Source organism: Ostrinia furnacalis, unplaced genomic scaffold (genome assembly GCF_004193835.3).
Source record: "Ostrinia furnacalis isolate ACB-3 unplaced genomic scaffold, ASM419383v2 OfSCF4979, whole genome shotgun sequence".
Classification (NCBI taxonomy): Eukaryota; Metazoa; Arthropoda; class Insecta; order Lepidoptera; family Crambidae; genus Ostrinia; species Ostrinia furnacalis.
The window spans coordinates 327,052-352,771 of record NW_021135218.1 but is presented as its reverse complement, the minus strand read 5'-3'; the positions used below and the strand labels follow the sequence as shown (position 1 = coordinate 352,771).

Here is a 25,720-nt window from a genome sequence, read left to right as displayed (position 1 = left end):
CAAAACCGAATTAAATTCAAATTAAGTCTAATTCACCGTGAAACTAAAACTGCAAAAAATCTTTTGACTGGAATCGCTCAGACCGCACCCATTGTGCAGCGGACATTGTCTATGTGCAGTAGTAAAGAAATTGAGTTCGTAAACACATACAAACAGATTTTACGGTGGGGTTTCAGGTAATTGAGGCTAGGGAGTCATGGAAACGGGGCAATCGACGTGTGTAATTCGAATGTGGCTCAATGCACAGTGGGACAGGTCGCATTGCTGCGGGCAAAAACGAGTTGGAGATTGGGACCGGATTTTTTTCTTATAAACATCGATGCTTTTTATTGCTCTTAATCCTTTTACTATGAATACAGTCAGGTTGAACAGTTAAAAGCAATGGATGACGGCGCATTAAGCTAAACATAGTAGCTTCTTATGTAGTTGTAATAGTTGCGATTTTCCACCAAAAATGTATAGGACTGTTGATTATAGGTAAAGTTGTTCAGTTAAAATAAAAGAAGATAACAGCTATTTTTGGGCAACATTAAAAAACTTCTGAATAATTAATAAGCCTTGTAAATAAAAAGCAACAAAAATACAAAAGTGTCTATTTTTGAAGCTTGTGAAAATATAAATCCACCATCTGAATATGAACATAAATTTTCTATTTTTATTTGTTATCTCAATTTTTATCACTTGCAAAATCTAAAAACCAAAATGAAATTATTGAAATCCATAGACAAAAATATTCTTTTTTTAAACGCACATTAAGCGGTACACAGCCGTGGAAACAAGTCAATTGGCGCGTGTGATCCGCATTAAGGACTGTTTACAGGCGCGTACGCGTACGTAGTGTTTTTACGAACGACCAGCGCAGGCCGTTTCACACATGGCCAAGCAGCGTAGGATTTGAGCAACGTTGTGTATTGCCTTTACATATATTTGTGTTATAATTCGATGAAAATAGCCATATACTTACTCAAGTGCCTTGAAAAGGGCTTCCATTGAATAATAAAGATTTAAATAAAAAAATATGATAAAACTTCTGAAAGTGTAATTCCTATTGAAAAAAATTACTGATGAGACCTACTTGTCTAAGTTCACTCAAATCAGCAAGTTTCTCGCTACTTTTTTTCAAGTATGTTAAAATTTTCAAAATACTTACATACAAAGTCATGCACGCACTTTATCTCGAAATTTCAACGGGAAGACTGGTCTCCACGACACAGGGAATCCTAGTGTGGAGTCCAGTGATGCTGTTAGTACATACTTACTGTATAAATTGTAATCCGTTTCTATTCAGAATGTAACAGTAACTAAATCATGTACTGTAATATTTTTGGACTAAATAAATATCATTTTCATTTTTAACCAGAGTTACCTACCGTTTGTTTTCATACCTGCAGTGATTACGATGGTATTTATTTACGTTTAACATTTCACTCTTATAAATCTTTATTAATTTATCACAAAGGAATCGAAAATGGTCTAATTACCCATGCTAATCAATTCACAAGCAAATAATACCCTTTAAACAAATTCGTAAACAAACATTTAATTGACGCGACTCATTGATCCTCGCCTATAGAAGGACGCTTGTTAAAAATTTCCGTTTCATTTGTATGAAAACTGAATTTACAACAACCCTTTACTCATTTTTATTTCCATAATATTTCACTCCTTCGAGATCTTTTCGTTTGACTTTTAATTGTATTTCTTGTTAAAATTTTCTAATCGAACAAATTTTTCGCATGATTTTCATTTGGATGCGATTTGTTATAAACTTTGTTAAAATATTCCAATTTTAGATAACAACCCTTTAACTGAAAATAATACAAATAGGTTCTTTTGCCATCATAATAATTAAATCTTTTAAACATTTTTATGTTAACAGGTATTGATACTTGTTACCTACTTGTTTGGCATTTCTGAGAATACGAATAATTTCGTGCCTGATTGACCGTAGACCCTAAACCTAGTTCTCGATTTGAATTTTTGAAATCGGAATAGACAAAAAGGTTTTGTTTTTAAAAAAGGTGCGTTCTCGTCGCGCGCTTTCTCGGTCCATCGGGCATGCCGTCAGCTGCCAGTCACCAAGGAGTCCGGACCACCACGCGGCGCGGTATCGGGTTACCATCTATCGTCTTACGTACGGCCTTCCTGCCCTACGTCTAACTTACGCTACGTCCGTTTTGGCGCGCTGTCACATGGCATATGACAGTTGGTACGGCGGACATTTTCGGTTTTCATTCTTTTGTCGATGGGTGGGCTATCGGGTGGTTTTTAGATCAGTCGAAGGGCATGATGATTATTATTTTAAAAAGGTGAATCAATGACCCTCTTAATCATCACAGTTAAAATAACTACAGCTTAAAAAGCTATTAGAATAATTCATCAACACCGACTTATTACTTATTTCTATTTCATCATCATAACTTTGAAGTCTAGTTAACCAGTGTAATACCATTTTGAATTGCATTTGTTTCTGCTATACCTATCTATACTAATATTATAAATGCGAAAGCAACTCTGTCTGTCTGTCACGCTTTCACGCCTAAACCACTGAACCGATTTTGATGAAATTTGGCATTGGAGATAGTTTGTGTCCCGGGAAAGACATAGGATCTCAGATCATAGATCTGAGCATAGGATAGTTTTTATCCCAGTTTTTGAAACAGGGACGCGCGCGATTAAGTTTTTCTGTGACAGACAAAAATCCACATATTTCTACTTTTAACGCTATTTTTTTTAAACTTGTCAAAAATCAGTTTGAACCACCTATAGGAAAAACTTGCCTTTACACATAATATAAAATTCATCATCAATAACCATTCTTTATCCCAAGCACACGAGTGACGAGCCCCGATCGGATGGGTGTGCACCACACACACAAGATGATATACAGGCCCTCAAACTTACGTAATTGATGTTAATTACTTGATACACGTGTTTCTTGTACTTAAACGAGTAAATAAACTTGAGGTTTAATTGAGTATCCATGTTCTGCGTTATGTTTTGTCGTGAGTAAACACCTGTATAAAAGTCTCTACTTTTCATTTACTAACAATGGGTTATAAAAGTGATACCTATTGTACTCTGAAGTTTCTGAAAACTTACTAATTTTAAGATACTTTAAAGTTTAATAAAGCATTTACTTTTATTTATGCTTTAATGCTAAAATTTGAACATAAGGCGAACTTAATGCCATAAACTTTGTCACTACCCATGTTTTATAGGCATCTAAATACCTACGTTGTAAATTAGTATTTCGTTGAGAAAATTGATCAGAGACCGGCAAATTATTTTCAGCTTAAAAACACTGCTATTGTTACCTAAGTCATTTAATTACTTTTATTCATAATGGCTCTTCATCGTCATCGTCGTCGTTTCAGCCAAATGACGTCCACTGCTGGACAAAGGCCTCCCCCAAGGTATTCGAAATGAAAGGTCCTGCGCTGCCTGCATCCAGGTTCTTCCCGCGACCTTTACCTGATCATCAGTCCACCTAGTAGGAGGCCTGCCCACGCTACTATTGGCACTTATAATTTTATAAATATCACTTACTTCTCAACCAGGTCTCCTCCATCAACCGGGTGCTCCGCAACCTAGCAGCCCAGAAAGAGAAGACCAACAGCCAGCAGCCAGCCTCCGACTGCTCCACGCCGGTGTACGAGCGGCTGCGGCTCCTCGGGGCCCCGGGGGCTGCGCCCTCCTGGCCCCGGGCCCCCTGGCCCGCGCAGATAGACACGCGGACCCCCCCGTACCAGCTGCACAGCTTGAGTCCGGGGCCCCAAGCGATTGGATGCAATGGGGGGGACATGGCGGGGATGAAGAAAAGTAAGTCGGATTCTTCTTGCCATATTGTGAATATTGATACTTCTGTGTACTGTTTTCAGGTGATAAGGCATAATTAGAACAAATTAATAAATATCGCGCATCCAAGATTTACTTCAAAATATAAACTAAAATACTAGCTCAGTTAACAAGACATAATTAATTGAACAAGACCTAAAATTTGGCATTAAAGTTTAAAAAAAATACTATCGCAATTGAGATACTTATGTTACACCTTATGCCCGCCTTAAAACAAAATTTTAACTTTGAAAATAATACAAACAAAACCTCGGACAGACAGACAGACAGACATATCGAAACTATAAAAGGCTGAGTTGCACCTCCTTGTTTAACCGTAACAATAACAATAACCGGTGCTTTTTGTATGGAATTTGACAGATTACTGACGTTTGTCAAAGTTAAAGTAAGATGGTGCAACCCAGCCTAAGAGTTCCTTGTCAGGACTACGGAACCCTAAAACTCAATTTAGGCGGTCTCGCTAAGAAGCGATCTCTACATATTCCGCTGTGCTATCAGACAATCGGAGTGAATGGTGTTTACGTGTATGGTCTTATTTGTTTGGACGATTGCCAGTTTTCAGTGTTGCTGAATGTATTATAAATATTTAGAGTCAGCAGCTAGTATGCGGACAAGTTGTGCCTGACTCTGGTAGAGTAGTCTGGCCACGGCTAACAAAGTTATTTAATTACAAACGATTTCCAAATAGGTACACGGATAATTCCAGACCGTTTTGGGAGCCGTTATAATTTGCAAGAATATCCGTCTGCACATTGTACGTCTAAAATAATCGATAACCGGTCGGCGACCGCCAAATAAAGCTAAAAATCGACCAAAAAGGCTGAAAATCCGCAACAGCCGGTCACACAGTCTGGGAGCAGCACTTTTTTCGGCATTTTGATAGTCGATTTGCGGGATAACCCCCCTCCCTGCGGGGCGGCCACCGCCACCGTCAAAAACATTACTGTGCCCATCCGGTTGGAAGATTTAATTTTCATTTTTATCTCAAACATCCCCCTTTGTAGTGGTCTGTACTCTGTTTCCAATTAGGTGGCTTTGAGCATTTTTCCGAAAGTACCACATAGCTGCAGACTCGCTTGGAGATATGGAATTTTTAATTTCGATCCCGCACAGATTATAAAAGATAAGCGCTCATAAACAAAAGGTAAAAGAAACATCTACAAAGACCCTTTTTGCGTATACGTTGCGAAGCTATTTGTATACAGATAGGCAAAGTTATGCAAACGAGAATTTTATTAAACTGTAGTACGGACGACGGTGCATAAAGTTGACTGTAGCGTCTTAAAAGTTGTAAATAGGTCTGATTTAACAACAACATTGTGAAGTATGATATGCTGTACTGCCGACTATAGGTTTATTGAATTTTTAAATAGGTACAAACATGTTTAAAAAATAAAACATTGACAACACCACTCGATGCATAGGTAGATTAATGAATTACAAAATTAACCTGCATTAATTGGACTGATATTCAATACATTTTCGGAACATTCAGTAATTTAATATTGCACGTAAGTACTTTACCAAAAGTAGGTATTCGTAGTAAATGCAATTTACGTTACGCAAAGCTATTTCGAAAATATGCCCGTAAACTCAAAGTGGTTGGCATGTACAGAGTAGCATATCAACCTACCACAAAATAACGAATTTCCCCAATGAACTTTGAACATAATCTTGTTAACTTAAGATCCAAAATCAAATGAGCCACCAATCTTGCGGTGACCACGTCACTTGTCACGGTATCATCAGCCGCGACACGGAGCGTGAAAGTGCGAGTACGTAACGCGATACTTACGCAGTCCGCTGGGTCTAACTTTATAGTAGATCACTCGATATTCCGTCGAGTCGAAAAGTAACTGCCAATGTATGCTTTTAAAGATTTTGGGAATACGCTAAGCTATCCTAAAATAAGTTTGTGAAAAAAGTTAATATTTAAAATTGATATCATAGCGTAGGTACTATTTTTAGATTGTTAATTAATCTCCTATTACACTCCATAAAAAACCTCTTTCATGAAAACTTATTGTTTTCCATTATTAAAACACTGGCCACCTTTACCACTACATACCGTAAGAAAAAAACTAAAGCAGCATTTAAAATTTTGAAACTGTTCGATTTTTGAAATTAATGACTCGAAGTTCGAAGTTTTGTTTCTCTACATGCCTACTCCATTATTATTTTTAATTCAGAGCAAAGGTAAATCGGCGTACAGCCGCACAAAGCCGAAATAATTGGCCAGTAACAAAGCGAGCCCGGAGGCACGCTACTGTTTTGACAGCACTGTAAAGAGGCCGTTCGAACCATACCGCTTTGTGATTTTGATACATTTTCACCTAGAATACCTAGAATCTGAGTAATTACTTAGTCAACATTTGCATCTTGGTAATTTAATACTTAGTAAGTGTTTGTAAACGGATCTGAAAAGCGGATAAACAGATAATCTGTTTCTGTTTTAACTTGTTGGAAGAATGTTGCCAAAATGTAAAAAGATTATGAGACATGTAAGGGAAAGTCCCTTTTTAGGACGACGCTTTATTTTTTTTCGTTGACATTGGAAAAGAAATACTGTAGTCTGACGATGGATAGACTAGGTTATACTAGAATAAAATCAGTCAACAATTCTTGAGCTCTACATTCGTAAAGTACGGTTTACTCACACAGGTTTTATATTTCGCATTTATAAAATTCTTTACAAATAAAAGTAGGACTGAAATCCAATTGTAACGCTTCAAGAAATCGAACTGAAAACACAATGAACTCTGTGAGATCGCGAAAATATACTAAGAACGCTTAAAAATTCTCCATTGAGGCGCAAACGCTTGGAGGTCAGCCTTAAGGCTCCTTCACGCTAAGACAAACAGGCAAGGTCAAAGAACGACAACTGGATAAATCCATTAAGCCTCTACTAAACTAAATAAAAGGACCCAACCCATGATAAATACAGGGTAAAAGAAACAGCGCGATCGGGAAAGTTAGAAGTGTGAGAGGGAGAGGTAACCGTCTGCCCCGTCTGGTCTCCGAAGATAAGGCAAAGAAAAATGTCGTAGTATATTTTATACGCCGGGTTCCGGATAAATGGTTATTATGGGGTTTGGTAGTAGTAAATTAGTGAGATGTATGGCGCGTTGAATATTTATTCGCCGTGAGTTATCGAGCGCCGCGTAATGAAGTGTAGTGATGTCGTTTGGGGCGGAATGTCTCTACCTTTTGTTTGTTTGGGGTTGCCATGATAGATACCGGCAGGAAGAGTTCTTAATGTCCCTTCTAAGTGCTATTTATCAGTGTCATACAAGAAAAATACTGATTTGCGATAGCCTAATGGTTGTAGTATGTCATTATGCATATTTAAAATCAAAGCCATACAAAGATTTCTTCAAAACCTCATAACAAATCAAACATGAAAACTTCATTCAAATACAATTAGGCCCTTTTTTGAACACTATACCAAATATACTCGTAGCTTACTAACAAATTAAATTCCAAAACACACTTCCAAATTATAAAGTTATCCGAACTAGCTCTCTTGACGCATGAGATACTTTTTCGTGACGTAATAAACTCAATTATTTTACCAATATAAGCTTTTCTGCCATAATATGATGGGCTACCTCTATCTCTAAAGTAAACAAATGTTAGATAGGTACACTGAAATCGATAGACTAGGTACTTTTGGAAGTACCTACTTTTTATTACAAAATAAGCAGTTGAGCTTTCGAAAAATATTTTTTTAATAATCTGTTCTAAGATTACTACCTACCTACCATTAAAACAGAATGCATGATGTCATGATGTGAATTATAAAAACTATAAAACACGTTTTGAAGATTCAAATTCTTTTAGATTCTGAGCATTTTTCATGGCTATTATTACACATTCAATTACTCTTACAATTACAATACTCTTAACTCCGAAATCCTTGCTTGTCCTACATAACATCAGATAATATTAAGAAAAGTGGTGGAAATTTTTAAAATTTCTTAAAAATTTGCCCTAATAAAAGTATAATAAAATAATTGATTTAAACTCAGACCTCAACTAATCTAACCACAATTCTGGAATACACCCTGTTTTAACTGGCTCCCCAAGACGCCCACCGAAATAGAAGGGCTGTGCTAGTCTATACCTACACAGATCAAAGGGCCGCTTTGAGCCAGCCGCCGCACATAAACATACAGGGTGTTCGGGATATAGCCCCGAGCGAGCGATCGTCACATCGACGTACATATGTACAGCAACCTTTGAAATTGGGCTTCAAGGGACTGTCTGTGTATTGTAATTAGGATGTATAATTTAAGCGGGAATTCATGGGAAATGAGACAGTTTTGATGTTTAGCAAATGTATTAATATTATGCCTGTGTATGTTTGTCAGTTTACGTTTGCATATACTTACACTTAACTAATTTTGATGGATTTTGGATTGGAGACGGATCAAGGGAATCATTTTCAATCTAGGTTGCAAATAATATGAAAATGGAAGTGCAGTGCAATACTTATCAAAATACTTACGCTTTGCTGGACACAATAGATAATTAGGTACCTACTTTACACAATCCCTTCAAGACCCTTACCTTAAAAAGAAATAGTTTTATCACAACATAGTAGTAATCTCATTACATTTCACCCTGTATTAATAACTAACTACTTTTAGTGAGCTATTTATAAAGTTTAATTTTGATCCTCTGTCCCTGATGGGACTAATTTTATAACGATAATTTTAGCTACAGGATGGCGGAACAAAATATGTTTATAATGCTATTAGTGATTAGGTACCAACCCTTTATTAATTAATAACTTTCAGATATTATTTTCAGTGGGTATTAAAATATACGGACAGTGAATGGGAATTTCATTCAGTCATTACTAAATTACAAAATTGTAACGAAAACTAATCCTTTATAGTACTAGTAGATGATTGTGTAATACAAATTACGTTACGAGTTGGTAATATTCGTTCCAAAAACAGTACAAATTAAGTCTACGAGTACAACACAGTACAAACTTCAACTCGAAAAAAGTAAGATTATGATTATTTATTTCCAAAAATCTAAACTAGTACCACCCATATTTAGAGCAAAGCATTTACGTTTCAATCCCGACACCTCCCCATACAAGCTCCGTACAACCCGGTCCGCCCACAGATCGGCCAAAATTAAACGTACAAATCCCCAACAGCCGAAATTGTACAAACAAGTGATTAGCAACCACTAGCACTAGGGGCTTTTACACGATTCGATTATTCGTTCTAAAACACACCACTAAGGCCCAGAACAGACGGTGAAACGCAACTGCAACGAAACTGCAACTGCTAGTTACTTTTGAGTTGCATCTAAGTTTCTGCCATAGCGTCCGTTGAGAGACCACACATGACGCGACCAGTTTGAAACTTTCAGTTTCAGTTTCATTCATCAGAAACATCAGGAAGTTGCAGTTTCGTTGCAGTTGCGTTTCACCGTCTGTGTGCCTGCCTACCATGAGTTTCCTTAGGTGTGCTCGCTAGCGACTGCGTAAAAAAATATCATTTAAATGTATGACATATTGTGCAGCGCCTCTAGCGGCTACTTTCAAGAAATAAAATCTTCATAGAATTTTTTGACGTATTCGCTAGCGAGCTCACCTAAAGTAAACTCATGGTAGGCACACTGTTCTGGGCCTTATAGTCACGTCTAGATGTCACCCACAATCGTCCAGGGGTGAACGGTAAAAAAACGTTACATTAGATCATAACACTTGAAAAGTCAAATGAAGGGTCAAATACTGAAAGACATTTCAAACTTAAAGCCGGTTTTCACCAAAACGAAGAGGAGAGGAGATGTGTTTGAATTACCAACCAGCATCGATCCGAAGGTAAAGATGTGGCAAAAACAAAATCTGATAGAGAGGAAATTGAGTCTAAGCGGAGATGAAGTGGTGTACCAATTCATGCTAATATTGTTAATGGCTGGATATGCTGTCATTGTAGATATCTTGAGCTTCTTCTTATTTCCGTGCCTCTTCCCATTATTTGGGGTCGGCCCTCCTCGTTCTCATGCGCCAGATCGCTCGATCCTGGGTTGTCTCTTCGTTCAGCTGGGCCTGTTTCAAATCCTTTGATATAGTGGACCTCCATGTAGCAAGCGGTCGTCCTCTGCCTCTCTTGCTGTCTGGTAGTGCGAGAGCTTTCTTGAGCTTGTAGATCTCTTGAGCAAATAATACTAAAAGTCGTCGCATGTAAAGCCGGCCTCGTCCCGGGTCCACCGCGGGTCGGGCCGGCGGAAGCACACACGCGGCCAAAATGGCAATTAGAGCGCCTTCATTACAACCCTTCCCTTATTGCTCGCTCGCTAAACACATGTACGCGTATTGGACGATACTGAGAGTCACTATTGAAAATATTAGTTTCTTTTCATCATCATTTCAGCCACAGGACGTCCACTGCTGAACATAGGCCTCCCCCAATGACTTCCACATCGCACGGTTGGTAGCGGCCTGCATCCAACGCCTTCCTGCTACCTTTATCAGGTCGTAGGTCCACCTTGTTTCATTCACCGTCATTTCTTTTAAGAAAAAATAAAAAGTAAACTCATTTCTTTTACGAAAAAATAAAAATGGTCAATGAGTTTCTGAGTTCCTTTCGCCACTTCTTCTCAGTTGCAGCCGATGTGTTGTCCCGAAGTGGTGTTAGGGGTAATAGTTAGCCAGCTACATTGGGACGTGTCCTGAACAGGGCCTACATACAACTTACAGAATTTGAATTTAAATCGGAATCTTGTAATCGTTTGCCAAGCGAAGACGGTGATTTTTTTTATCCACAACGAGGAAGCTCTTGGCCTGTATCTCACTTGATGGTAACTGACGATCAGGCCGAAGGTGGAAGCGAGCTTCACCCGGAATCCTCAACCACGGATTAACTGGCTATCTTACCTCTAACTGCCGGAACACAACAATTGTTGACATTGCTTTAACATTGTTGTTATGGCGACAGACTTAGGTAAGATGATGATTTCATAATCAGTGATGTGAAAGTTACTGAAATAGCTATGAAAAACAACATTGAAGTGTGCTCAAGTGCTTAATTTCTTTTCTACGAATTGCACACATAAAAATTCTATTCATCAGAACACATTTATAAAATGGTTGTGTTTACTGAAGCATGAGGTATTCAGTAGAGCCCAGAAAACTTTATTGATCAATATTATTAACTAGCTGACCCGGCGAACTTCGTACCGCCTTAGCGTAGAGATTTTCTTTATATTTTTTTCCGTAAAAACCTTGTACAGAGTATTAGAAAACTACAAAAAAAAATCAGCCAAATCGGGCAAGCCGTTTTCATGTTATGTCGTGACAACGGAAAACGGGTTTCATTTTTATATTATAGATTCGCATCTTTTACGTTACTTGTGCAATGTTGTAAACTTGGTTACTACGAGGGTTCGATTGTTTAGTGCCTAAAGCTTTTCTTAGTTTTAGACATAGTCTTGTTAAATATCTAAAGATATTTGTTGCTACAAGTAGAGTCGCTGTCTAAAAATATTTATTTTTTTTGCTACAAGTTAGTAGTCGCTCGTATAATTGACCTTTTTTAACTGCCAGCTCTTTTTCGAAGTCTATTATTTCCAACGATCGTAGTACAGACGTACATAAGACTATATATGTATATTTTTGTTGGAAAATAGCCACAGTTACTACTACATAACATAAGATAATACTGTGTTTAGTTGGACGTGCTGTTGTCTATACAATCTTAATTAAGGGTTTGGAAATCGACAACTACCGATTTGCGTAGGGAAGGGTGCGAGGGGCAAATAGCGCATGAAACAGGATTATGAAATGACAGCCCTTTGAGTTCGCTTGTCTTCTCTAAAGGCGCTAAATGTATCCTCATTAGCGTTGTAGAGTAACGTGAGCATAATTGTCACATAGGTACTTTGGCCAAAACTGTAAGGTTTAAATACTAATATTTCATTAATTCTTATCTCATTCTATCAGTATAATACTTGATCACTTTTAAGTATAAGTTTTAAATGTAATAGGCAAATTCACAAACTTAGGCTGGGTTGCACCATCTTACTTTGACTGTAACAAACGTCAAAAATCTGTCAAACTCCATACAAAAATCACTGGTTTTCGCTATGGTTATAGTCAAAGTTAGGTGGTGCAACTCAGCCTTAATGTCTTGCTTTTTAGGGTTTCGTACCCCAAAAATATGTTTTTATTGCCAATCCCTTTCTGCCTCCTATGGAATCCGTGTATTTTTTTTTCATATTTCTCAAACTAACTACATAATAACAAATATAACTTGTATTCCTACGTGAAACTTGGCAATTAAAACTGCAGTTTGTATAGTGTGCTTTCATAAAATAAATTCTGACGTCAACTTGATGTCTAAAATCTTACTAGTGGGTCAAACATCTGTTAAGATACCTAATCACAAAATTATAAACCCGATTTGTGAGGATAGATGAATGTTGTCAAAAATTTTATTTTATCGTAAGTATTTTGATCAAACTTTAATTACAATATTAACTATAGCTTGCAAATCAGATCCCAACTAATATTATAAATGCGAAAGTAACTCTGTCTGTCTGTCTGTCTGTTACGCTTTCCCGCTTAAACCTCGCAACCGATTTTGATGAAATTTGGCATGGAGATAGTTTGAGTCCCGGGAAAGAACATAGGATAGTTTTTATCCCGGTTATAATTTATCAAACACAGACGGAGCCGCAGGCAGGAGCTAGTCAAATACATGAAATGTATCGCAGCAGATTCGCGCGAACGCACAAAGGGTTGTCAATAACGCGTGTAACAGGATTATAAAACGCGCTAAAGGGTCTTTACATGTGATTATATCTGTTAATTTGGGACGCTTTGTGCGTTTGTTTCAATAAACTGAAGCTGAAATATTATCGTATAAAGTTTTATGCGAGTTGGGGCACGGGTAAAATTAGATGCTTGATCATAAATTACGGGCTCCTTTTGAAGTTTTGTATGTGTTTGAAATTTTGGTTTTCTTTCAAGGCCAGGAAATAAGTGTGTTTTGCTGTTTTTTGTTGTTTATTACTTAAATATTGTCTAAATAAGCACAAGTGTTCAGGTGAGTTTCTTAAGATAGAGTCGTCGTTTCGTTTCAGCCGAAAGACGTCCACTGCTGGACAAAGGCCTCCCCCAAGGATTTCCACAAAGACCGGTCCTGCGCCGCTTGCATCCAGGTACTTCCCGCGACCTTCACCAGATCGTCGGTCCACCTAGTGGGAGGCCTGCCCACACTACGTCTTCCAGCTCGTGGTCGCCACTCAAGAACTGGGGCAGAAGATAGAGTCAAACTAAATTAAATAATCTGTGATTTTCTTATATTCACAAGCGCTATAATATAACATTGAACTCATCATAACACAACGAAACAAAGCAAAGAGTAAAAGAAAACTAATCTTAGTTAATGATCATGCAATTTCAACATCGATTTATATTTAAATACTGGCCTAAAAAAACAAATTTTATACATTATGGTCTCCATACCATTATGAAAAAAAATCGCGCTCGTCATTTGTTTAAACTCAAATTAAGCAGTTCCAATAACTATTTACAACGACTCAAAGCGTAGATGAAAAAAATCTTTATCAAATTCAGTTTCAACATTGTTATACATCAATACTGGCCTAAAAAGAATAACTATCGATGCCATTTATGAAAAAAAAAACTTGCGCTTGTCATTTGTTAACACAAGTGCAATCCCAAAAAAGCGTGAACGAAAAAAAACTTTATCAAATACAGTTTCAACACTGTTATACATAAATACTGGCCTAAAAAGAACAACTATCGACGCCATTTATGAAAAAAAAACTCGCGCTTGTTATTTGTTAACACAAGTGCAATCCCAATCGGTATTAACACAACGAAACAAAGCGTAGACGAAAAAAATCTTTGTCAAATACAGTTTCATCATTGTTATAAATAAATATGAGTGTTCATATTTTTAACCGCCTCTGTGGTCTAGTGGTAAGACCACCTGCTTCAGACGCAGAGGTCCCGGGTTTGATTCCCAGTGGGGGCAGATTTTTCTGTTCGGTTTGGTTGGTGGTAGGGCTTGTTCTAAGTTCGTCTGGCTAGCTACCACCATCTTATCTAAGTCTGTCGCCATAACAACAATGTTAACAGCATTGTTGTGTTCCAGCAGTTAGAGGTAAGATAGCCTGTTCCTCTGTGGTTGAGGATTCCGGGTGAAGCTCGCTTCCACCTTCGGCCTGATCGTCACTTACCATCAGGTGAGATACAGACCAAGAGCTTCCTCGTTGTGGATAAAAAAAATACTGGCCTAAAAAGAACAACTATCGATGCCATTTATGAAAAAAAATTCGCGCTTGTCATTTGTGCAGTCCCAATCGGTATTAACACAACGAAACAAAGCGTAGACGAAAAAATATTTCTCAAATACCTACAGTTTTCACATTGTTATACATGAATACTGGCCTAAAAAGAACAACTATCGATGCCATTTATGAAAAAAATTCGCGCTTGTCATTTGTGCAGTCCCAATCGGTATTAACACAACGAAACAAAGCGTAGACGAAAAAATATTTCTCAAATACCTACAGTTTTCACATTGTTATACATGAATACTGGCCTAAAAAGAACAACTATCGATGCCATTTATGAAAAAAATTACTCGCGCTTGTCATTTGTTAACACAAGTGCAGTCCCAATCGGTATTAACACAACGAAACAAAGCGTAGACGAAAAAAAGCATTTGCGGGGGTGGGGTGGGGCGGCGCGCACATTACTCACACCCCGCTGCCCCGCCCACGCGGTAAACAACATATAATTATTGTATGACATAATTATGCATGTGTGTATGGAACACCTTGTGTGAAGGTTTGTTTTAATGTGGTTAAGCTTCGGGGAATTATTAAAAAAAGGGAATTTATTCAAATTGATTAAGATTTCTGGTTACAGTAAACGATTATGTTTTAACTAGCTTTTGCCCGCGGCTTCACACGCGTGAAATTTAGTTTGTCACAGATCTTCATAAGTTATTCTGGGTACAAACTGTACAATAATACTGTAAAGTTTCATCAAAATCCGTTCAGTTGTTTTTTCGTGAAAGAGTAACAAACATGTTGATATCCAGACATCCATACCAACTTTCGCATTTATAATATTAGTAGGATATTCGATATCGCATTCGATTTAGTTCATTTCGTAGAGGTACTTAGAAGTGTCCTGAAAAGGACCTACATACTAATAAAAATGAAGAATTTGAATTTCCATCTGATGAAGTGATGATGTTGCGCACCTGTATTTACCTACAGGTAAATGACAGGATCTCTAGTTTAAATTTTTCAATTTAATTATACTTGTAACTATGTATATGACATAAATCGCAGGGGCAAAATAAAGAACCTTGTAGCAGTGTTTGGACTATAATTTAAAACAATTATTAAAACTAAGTTGAGTATGTGTGTAATTAGTTTGTTTTCCCTGTAGACGATAATGTATGGCAACCCCGTGTTTTATTTAGTTTCATGCGTTATTTTTTCACTAGAGCCATTGATACTTAGGTATAGTAACAAACAAAACAAACACAAAATTAAATAAAGTACCAAGGAATCACGGATACTCTTACTTCGAATTAAGATTAAATGAAAACTCTGAGGCTGAGTTGCACTGCACCATCTTACTTTAACTTTGACAAACGTCAAAAATCTGTCAAACTCCATACAAAAAACACCGGTTATCTTTAAAGATACGGTCAAAGTTAGGTGGTGCAACTCAGCCTTAAGTTGTGATTTAAATTCTCCACGCACAAAAAGGATTATACCTGAATGTTAAGTATAATTTTCAATTTTTGCCCCCCAATAAAACATTCATATTCACACTCGCGCCGCGCGGTATCAGTTACCTGCGCCTACCCTCGCAAAATGGCCGGCGCGTGACCCGACTGCCAAAGGACTTGCAATGTTTTATCTTTATGCTAGTACAAGCACCTTGTAGGATTTATTTAATTTCTTTCCGACCAATCCAAACGTTTTCCTCGAACAAACTTTTATTTAAAAAAAAAGCAGTTGAAACTAACGAAAAAAGCATACGTTATGTGTACTATACCCGTTTTCACCATCAATCCCTAATTTTTAAGTGACCCCTGTAAATTCCTGTTAATGCATTACCATAAGGGTCACTTTAAAATTAAGGATTGATGGTGAAAACGGGCATTAGGCTATTAATACAATTCAATAATATAAATAAAGTACCTTAAGCGCCACATATGCCCACTGAAGATCAGAAAGTTTTCTTTTGATCTAGTCTTTCTTAAAAAAAATAATGATTAGGTATGCATTTTACTTAAAAGTCTTATTTTATTGTGTTGACTTGAAACTAAAAAGTTACCGCATTGCACAGACAACATTTACGCGACATTGCATACAACGTCCAAACCTTACGGGCTTTTTTCAGAATTATCAAAATAACTATTTCCACCCAAGCAAAAGGTAGATAATTTACGAGATATTTTCCCGCGTCCCCAGACATTGAGTGACGGTAAACACCGACGTGTCTATTATCTGATACGGATCTGCTCGGCTTCATGAAACATTAATGTTCTCCTGACAGATGGGCTTCTGATACCACTCGCTCTGCGGCCGAAAGTCCATCAGCCAGCCCAAACTCAGCCTTAACACAAAGGCATAAAGACTAGCGACTGTGGGGAGGTGGGTCGAGCGCCTGGTCATATTTTAGGATTGTATTTCGAGGTGTCATGTTCGCAGCGTGACACGAGAAGTTGTAGCGCTACGTATAATGTGACCGCATAATTTGGAGATTTCTTTTTGTGTACGAATTTCCCTTTTTCAGCAAGTAAGGCTTTCTCTTTTACAGCTAGTTAAGTATGAATAAAAAAAAGTAAGAGCAATGTTTTGAAAAAATGCAAGTTTTAATTTTAACATAACTGTCTACAACAACAATAATTATTATTTTAATTATCTTTAATTTTTCTTACTAATGATTATTTACCAATTCACAAAGAGCATATACAATTATTACCAGTACTGAACTATCTTTAATTAGAAAGTCCTTTAAATTAAAGTAATACTAGTCTAAAAGCAGGTAAATAACTTACAAACCCACAATAATGTGCAGTAATAACATGTAAAATTATGTAAAATCTCCCGCTTAATTCAGACACTGGAATATGCAACGTTTTTCTGTCCGGCGCGCTGCAGTATTTTGTATCCGCGCATAAACCAAGAGGGGGCGCTGTAAAAACACTACGGGCCCTACCACGTAACACGGTGCGGTAACCATCCCTTTTATAATCTTCGTTATTTTTAAATAGGTAACTTTAAACGATAACGACATTACTTAGGTGCAATCTTTTGAAAACACTTGATAAAAAAACATGTAAAATCAAACACAAACAGGGAAACGATAAAAAAACATGAAACAGACATGTAACATAAATGAAGCAATCTAACGATGCTGTAGCGTCGAGTCGTAGTCTCGTAGACGCTACGGGCTACGCTACTACGACGCTACGAAACACTGAAGATCGTTAATGTAAGATTCTCTGCAGAATTTTCATGTTTATTTCTACGTTATCATAAAAACTTCACTACAACCCCCCAGCTGTTAACGCGATAACGATACGCCGTCTACGAAGCACGGGCGGCTGTAAAATTATTTTCCTTCACATTAATTTCGGTTAATTCAATACTCAGCGCTTATCTGTCGCAGGTACGCGGAATCGAGGGCGTTACGAACTAAAGTGCGTTGTCAAAACCGACTCTCCATTATTGGGCATACATTTTTAGGCTTGCGATATGCCTCCCCGGGTTACGTGGTAGGCCGGGCTGTTATCGTCAGTTTCTGCATGAACGCGCGCGTTACGGCCCCCCGCCGCCCCCTCGCGCTCCGCAGACGCCGACCGAGAAATCTTGACACTTGAGCTTAATTTATTCGCGGGAGTTAGCTCTTGTAACTGGGAATTGTGTTTGAGATTCGCGTTATCGGGGTTATAGTATTCCTTGGCTGTGACATGATTTAGAAGTCTGCGAGTTTGTTTTAATCACTTATGTTTTCACCTGGCCTCTTGGTTTGTGACAGGGCACGCCGCCATTAATGATTGCAGATTTGGATACTGCTAGAAATAAATGTTAGTGTGGTGAGCAGGAGCATTATTAGTGAGCGAGTTATTATGAATGTTAAATGCGTTACATATTATTTACATTTCATGACGTATACAGTGTGTCCGGGCATGTAGTGATCAAACTTCAAGGGCGTAATCTATGGTCAATTTTATCGATAAAAATACTTCAAATTTGGGGCTTGACCCATTTATCGCAAAATTACAAGGATTTGAGTTTTTAATTTTTAGTTTTCACCTCTTCGTTCAAAAACAAGTGAAAGCGTGGGTAGCTTAACATTAATAAGCAAATATTTTATATCATGCGATAGCCAATAAAATTATCTTTTAGTAAAAGTAGAAAACAGACACAAGTTTCATACATTTTATGGGAGTAAGAATGGATTTAATTAGAAAAATACCTGACTTTTTTCACTTCTTTTTCAGTTATTTTCCAACACGAGAAAAACCAGGTCGTTAAAGTATATTTTTTTTGCATTGCATTATTAGTATTTGAGCTATTCTACAAAACGAATGTAAATTTATTAGTCTACGTCTATTAGTTTCGACGTAATTGATGAACAAAGATACCCCCCTTCCCAGCGGTTTCCATAGTAATCGGAATAGGTTGTGTGATTCTTTCAGGCAGTGCATTTTCGCATGTCGCGTGCGCTATGGAAACCGCTGGGAAGGGGTATCTTTGTTCATCAATTACGTCGAAACTAATAGACGTAGACTAATAAATTTACATTCGTTTTGTAGAATAGCTCAAATACTAATAATACAATGCAAAAAAAATATACTTTAACGACCTGGTTTTTCTTGTGTTGGAAAATAACTGAAAAAGAAGTGAAAAAAGTCAGGTATTTTTCTAATTAAATCCATTCTTACTCCCATAAAATGTATGAAACTTGTGTCTGTTTTCTACGTCTACTAAAAGATAATTTTATTGGCTATCGCAAGATATAAAATATTTGCTTATTAGTGTCAAGTTACCCACGCTTTCAATTGTTTTTGAAGGGAGAGGTGAAAAGTAAAAATTAAAAACTTAAATCCTTGTAATTTTGGGAGAAATGGGTCAAGGCCCAAATTTGAAGTATTTTCATCGATAAAATTGTCTATAGATTACGCCTTTAAAGTTTGATCACTACATGCCCGGACACACTGTATATGTAATAACTTTAATATTATGTTTATAGTTATATAATCGCCTTTGTTTTACTTTGAGAGTACTTAATTCATTTCACCTGGGTCAGTTGATTAATTTTACTGCCTAACAATTACTATGTTCTAACAAAATTTAATTGTTTAAGTTTAAAAATGAGTTGTGGTTTGTAAATAAACATAACGGTGAATAGTTAATTAAATTAGATAAATCATCAATGATAAAAACAGTATTTATTTTCAAACAACGATCAAGATATCGAATCGACATAGGCGGAGGCAGGTCCGTCACGGCAAATAAACAGGACAAACCGCAACAGAAACAGATTATAATTGTTTCATCCCCTGCGCTCGGTATTTGGGCTCGCCTTAACTTTTAATTACCGGGGTTTTTGTTGCCATTTAAGTTGTGCAAACCGAGATGCAATATTTTTAGTGAAACTGATGCATGTTGTTATATGAAATTGATGCATTATGAAGATTCCTGAATCTTATTGCAAATTTAAATATGTCGATAAATAGAAACTAGAAAAAAAACCTAAAAGCTAGGTCTCCCTGATGTTTGTCAAATCTTCGCACAAGTATCAAACTGGCAACGTCACTCTCAATAATATCCCTCGAAGTTCGAACAGACTCTCAACTAATAGTAGACTAATGTCTCAAGCCTCAAGTCAAGTATCATGGTATTACAGTCGCTATATTTAACTTGCCAATAACCTACTAGAAATATTGCAACAACGTTTTGTTTTTGTTTAATCAATAATAGAGGTATCAGAATATCGATCATTTAAATACGTAATCTATTTTATTCAGCAAACGTGTATCACTTCGTGTTCTGAGTTGTAAGTTGTAATGACGAAAAGCCGAATCAAACTTACCCATGTTCTGAAATCGAGACGCAAAAGTATCAAAGTGTCTCGGTCATAGTATTCAACTTAAAGATCCAACCTCCTTATGGTCCCCAAGATTGCACTATCTTTGAGACAAATAAAGATTATTTTTGCTTTTAATGACTCACTCACTCACTCACTCAATTAAGGTGTGTAGGTTGATAATGTCATGATTCATAAACCATGTCTCGTTCTAGAGTTGTAGATTCGGATATTTCACCACGGTTGTCTACGTCATGAACTCATGACACGTCTGAAAATGATAATAAACAGATTAATTAATTCAAAACCTAGTTTTAGCAAGTATCAAGGGACCCCGATCGTTGTATCCAGTCTGCAGAGCCGTCAGCCGGTACCCGGTTATAACGGCGAACCGCACCGCGACCGGATTATAATTGTTTTATCCTCCCCGAGCCGGGAAACGCCTCTGAACAAAACAAATCCTTGGAAATTCATGTTGAAAAACTGAAATTACGTCCTGAATGACGTATTGGAAATAAACATCACAATTTTCTGGTTAGTAAATGGATGTAGAGTCCTACTAGCCTTCTTCCTTCGTGTTCTATGTCAAAATTAAACACACTAGACTACTTTTTAACCAACGGTCAACTTCAAATATGTAGAGGTTCTCAATTCGGTTGGTGTGTTTTGTTAGAATCCTTTTTTTCAGTGGCTAAAATAAGATTCAGAACATTAATGCCCATGAAAATCATTAGTAAGCTTAGTTATTATCCTAATATGAGTAACAAATCTTTCAGAAGTAGGTTGTAGTAGAATAGGGGTAGGAGGCCCGATACATCACTAAGTAATATCATTTCAATATTGATTTAACTCAAAGTTATAATAACTTTCCGAATACTCCAAATAACACAACATCGAATGATACTCATATCACATTATTTGTATGCCTACTCAAGAACCACTGAAACACAATTCAATTCCCGTATCATAACTTTACTCAACCGAACGGAGGTAAGTCGCGATGATTAAAATCGCGAAACTCGAATAAATCCGAGTGTTATCGAGTTATTCGGACAATTAATATTACTTGTGCGGTAACTTTGCGAGGGGACTCGCCAGATACTGGTATCTATCTACATGGATCATTTTCAGCCTAAGTTAGTCGCGTCTTTTGGAAGCTTGTTTCAGCTGAAATATTAGTGCCATAATAATAATAAATACTCTTTATTGCACACCACATAAAAAGAATAGAAAGAAAAGGAACACATAAGGTACAATTAGGCGGTCTTATCGCTATGAAGCGATCTCTTCCAGACAACCTATAGAGAGGACAGTTACTTAAAACAAACAAACGAAGGGGAAGGCGGTGTCGACACTAATGCCATGTTCGTTATTTACTTTCTTCGAGTACATTCATAGTTGAAACAGTAAAACCAAGTAGGTATTTTACTACTGTTATTTTTACTAGTTACGGAAAAGTTTTAAGGAGGATACAAAAACAGTATTTACAAGATAACAAAACATCTAGCAGAAAATCGTTGATGGTATTGCCTACCCTACTTCGTTCGTTTGTTCGTTTCAGCCAAATGACGTCCACTGCTGGACAAAGGCCTCCTCCAAGGTTTTCCACAATCTCTCTCTTCTCTCCCTCTCTCTATGGTTACTTAAATAAACTTGTTTTGAGTTTATAAGTTAGACTAAACTTACCTACTTCTCGTGCAAGAAAATTACATAGGTATGTTACACATGAAAACCACCCAGACACCCCACATTCTAAATCACCCAGCAGTTGTAACTGCAAATTTTAAGACGTAATAAATCAGGCGGGACCGCGAGCGCACAAACAAACTTGGTAAAATATAGTCTGGCAAGTTGCGGCCAACTCGACAACTCCCGTGATAAGATCCGAAAGTGATGGCTGCCGAGTTTAATCAAAGTGAATTAATCAAATTAATTGTCCTCTAAATTTTGGATGGAAAACTTTACGGTTAATAATACGATAAGCTTAGAATAAGGTGGCTACTTTTTCTGAGAAATGATCTGCGCTTTCTACTATAAACTGAAAACATGCGCCAACTAACACCATGCGCGTATACAGGTGTTGATTTCAATCCTCGCCATATTTATTTAGGTGATCTATTACGACTTTATAAACGCATTATCCACCAAAAAAAATTACAAACGAATGTAGAATTTTTAGCGAATATTTTCCGTGCGAAGTAAACTGTACTGTGGCTCGCAAAACTGCAATAGTACACTGCGGCACCATCGAGCTACGCGGATCGCTCGCTTATCATGTCGGATAGCCTCTGAAGTAAGCCACGTAAAGTAAGTAGTGTAAAAGGTATTTTTCTTTGACTTCCTAAAGTTAAAGTTCGTTTTAAATTTTTTTCGAACTCAATTTTTTTACTGATTCGTGATCAGAATAAGCTACTTAATCAGCTCCCTAAATATGGCGAGTATTGAAATCAACACTCTGTATAAAGGGGGGACCGGAGGGCCGTGTCCTCCTCAGAATGTTCTGGTACACCCCAGGATTTTGGGCTACTCATTCAAAGATGACAGTTGATAGTACTCACTCATAGCTATGATACCAATCTAGCTCTGTAGTTGAGGGTTCCGGGTATAGCTCACTTCCACTTTCGGCTTGATCGTCACTTTCCAGTAGGCTTCTTCATTGTGTTGGACAGCAAGAGCGTTACTAATTCGGCAGACCCTTACCAACACTTCACATCAACACCATCAAGCAATAATTATGTTGCCCTCTGAAAATATACTTTGAAATATGTCCACTAATTTCTGATTTATTCTCCTACAGGCGAGGAGCCCCTCGAAGGTCTGGAAGGCCTGCACTCTGACGAGACGGGCTCCGGGGACAACTCCAACGCGGGTTCCAGCGGCGCCGACGACGACGCCGCGCGGCTCCGGCTCAAGAGGAAGCTGCAGAGGAACCGCACCAGCTTCACTAACGAGCAGATTGATAGCTTGGAGAGAGGTAAGCAACTCTCATAGAATTTATCAATCTCGAATGCTAGCATAATTTCACAAGATCTAAGTTACGCGTTCATTGGTGCGCGCCAAACCTCACGCAACGAATTTTAGTTTGCTCTATGATTTCACATAAGTAGCGCTGCGTAAGTAAGTGCCGGTTTTCGGTGCGGACATTGTCGTCGAACGAGTTGAAAAGCAAATAATTGTTTATTTCCAGAATTCGAAAGAACTCACTATCCCGACGTATTTGCCAGAGAGAGACTTGCTGCCAAAATTGGACTCCCCGAAGCTAGAATACAGGTAAGCATTAACAAGTCGAACCATCCAATTCCTTCTGCATTACTTAACCAAGCTATCATCTACCAAAATTACTATGCCAAAGCTTATAGCTATACGTTCGAGTTTTGTGTCTTCTTTTCCAGAACCGGACTCAATTTCCATCATAAACAATTTGCGTAAATCTGTATCATTCTGCGTAATTTAAGCTATAGCTACAGTTATGTTTCGGTTTTGTATTACTATTTCCAGTACATTGACAATCTCAAGCGCATCTCCTTTCGACACACAATCTTAGAGATCATAACCATCTACACAATAGTAATAGAAAACTTAGCGAACCGTAGGCGTGTTGTGTTAACCTAACCCGACCTTAAGGTGTGGTTCTCGAATCGGCGCGCGAAGTGGCGTCGCGAGGAGAAGATTCGCGCGCAGCGACGCAGCCCCGAATGCGCGTACGCACCGCCGCCGCAGCACGCGCCGCACGCCGCGCCGCCGCACGCCGCGCACCCCACCCCGCCTCACCAGGCCTATCAGCCGCCGCTCAATGTTGATACTTACAGGTAACATTCGATATTTGTACATCACATAGCTGTGAAACACCTTCCTTTTTAAGGTTGACTGATTACCGTAATAATGTCCGGAGTCCATAATTATCCCCATGTTGCTCTTGATAAGCCATTTAATAATTTTAATCAAACAACAACCATCATCACAAAAAAAATACTTAAATAAGACCTAAAATAGAGCCTTGCAGAACACCCCGTGTAACAGTAAACAACTACTTTAGAATGTACGTACACCTATAAAGTGTTACAGTAATTAAGTGGATTATTGTGTTTACTGATCTAAAATTTAAAGCAGTACTTACCTAATTCATTTCAAGTTCTTAGAGAACAAAAATGTTACTTTGTCAAATGCATAAGCAAATTCTAAAATCGAGATGTTCCTAATTTTCAGTCCACTTACTCCTATGGGATACGGTACTGGAATGGTCGCTGAAACACCAGTGTGCGAGAACACTGACTCTGAGCTTTGCAAGGGTGGCTTCTTAGGCTACCCTCGCTACGAGTTAGGCTACAGACAACCGCCGCATCCGTACGCTAACCATCATGGCTACCAGCACGAACCTGCCTCTCCGCCTCCAGGTAAAGATAATATCATTGAAATTTTGTCCGAAGTCATTTCCACCTTTGTTACAAAGCTGTAGGAGCTACATTAGATTGTCAACTTTACGATGTCTTTCCTTTCCAGAATTGGGTGGTCTTCTCGGTGCAGGAGTGTCGGTTCCATTAGCGGTCCCTGGGCAAGACACCCAGCAGTACTGGTCCCGGCTGCAGTGACCCTGGTGGACCTAGTTTCGTTCGGCACCGCTCGGTACTTCTCAATTTCGGTCATAGCTACGGAAATTAAAACCTTACGAGCAATTATTAAAAGGTTTAGCTAGTGGTTCGGCGGGGACTTCAATTTTTCTTTCTTCATAAATCTGCTCCGAGTATTTTATGATTTATTTAATTTATGTACCGATTTGAGTAAAAAACATCAGTTCACAGAATATTATGTCCATAAAATATTTGTTATCTTAGCTGGAGTTATAAATAGAAATGAGACATTCACGGTTTAGTCGACCCGACTATATTATCATTATACACGCATAGTATAAAGAATCGACATATCCGTTAGTTGCCACAAAACAGGAATATGAGCACAAAATGTAGGCTCAAATGTATTTATACTACTTAATTAGGCTATTTCATTCAAGATTCAACCAAAATTTTATATCGATAGAGCATGCACTGATGCACATAAGATGTGCAGTCGTTTAAAATGTATAATTTTGAATGAAATAATTTAATATCTTGGTGTAAGTGTTATATTTTAATTAACACCATAGATAGGACTTAGATAAGACTAATTTAAGACTCTGGCTCTGTATATTTGGTGTAAATGTTTCCTAATTAAGGCCAAAACTAAATTTTATTGATAACTTCTAGTACCTAAATCATCAAAAACGTGTAAAGAAAATTGTCCGTCAAAAAATCAAAATTTAAATTTTATCTTAATGAAAATTCGTTCGAAAAGATATTTTTAAATAAAACAGGGCTTCTTAGTTATAAGTGTCTGTAAATAAACTCATTTGATGTAATGTAATGTTAATTGTGGATCTTTTTCGATGTGACGTTGTAATTTTGTATCAAATTCAAAATAAAGATTACGCATGTAGATAATTATTCAATTTAAACGGAAATCATGTAGTATTAACAAGCCAACTGTTATCATTAATCTCAATTCAGTTGTGGTATGTATTACTTTCGAATTTATTATACCTAATACATAATTGTTAGTTTTAACTGTATAGTATGTGGAGGTATACACATCAAATTGTGAATAATTGTGTGATGTCGATGAAACGTTTTAATAACAGCATTATTTAAATAAATTTTTGGATCAAATTAATTTATTTTTTAATTTATTAGCAACAACTGCAACCAA

At 37.5% G+C, this 25,720-nt stretch overlaps 1 protein-coding gene across 1 annotated transcript in view; it reads left to right on the top strand.

Moving 5' to 3' along the window:
- LOC114360371 (paired box protein Pax-6) overlaps positions 1 to 25,714 on the top strand; it is a 52,681-nt gene extending 26,967 nt beyond the window's left edge. The window contains exons 5-10 of the mRNA XM_028315072.1: positions 3,561 to 3,822; positions 22,779 to 22,955; positions 23,169 to 23,251; positions 23,606 to 23,790; positions 24,188 to 24,375; positions 24,482 to 25,714. Coding sequence (XP_028170873.1) covers positions 3,561 to 3,822; positions 22,779 to 22,955; positions 23,169 to 23,251; positions 23,606 to 23,790; positions 24,188 to 24,375; positions 24,482 to 24,570 — 984 coding nt within the window. The 3' untranslated portion in view covers positions 24,571 to 25,714. The remainder of the gene's footprint in view (positions 1 to 3,560; positions 3,823 to 22,778; positions 22,956 to 23,168; positions 23,252 to 23,605; positions 23,791 to 24,187; positions 24,376 to 24,481) is intronic.
- The last annotated feature ends 6 nt before the right edge of the window (positions 25,715 to 25,720 follow it).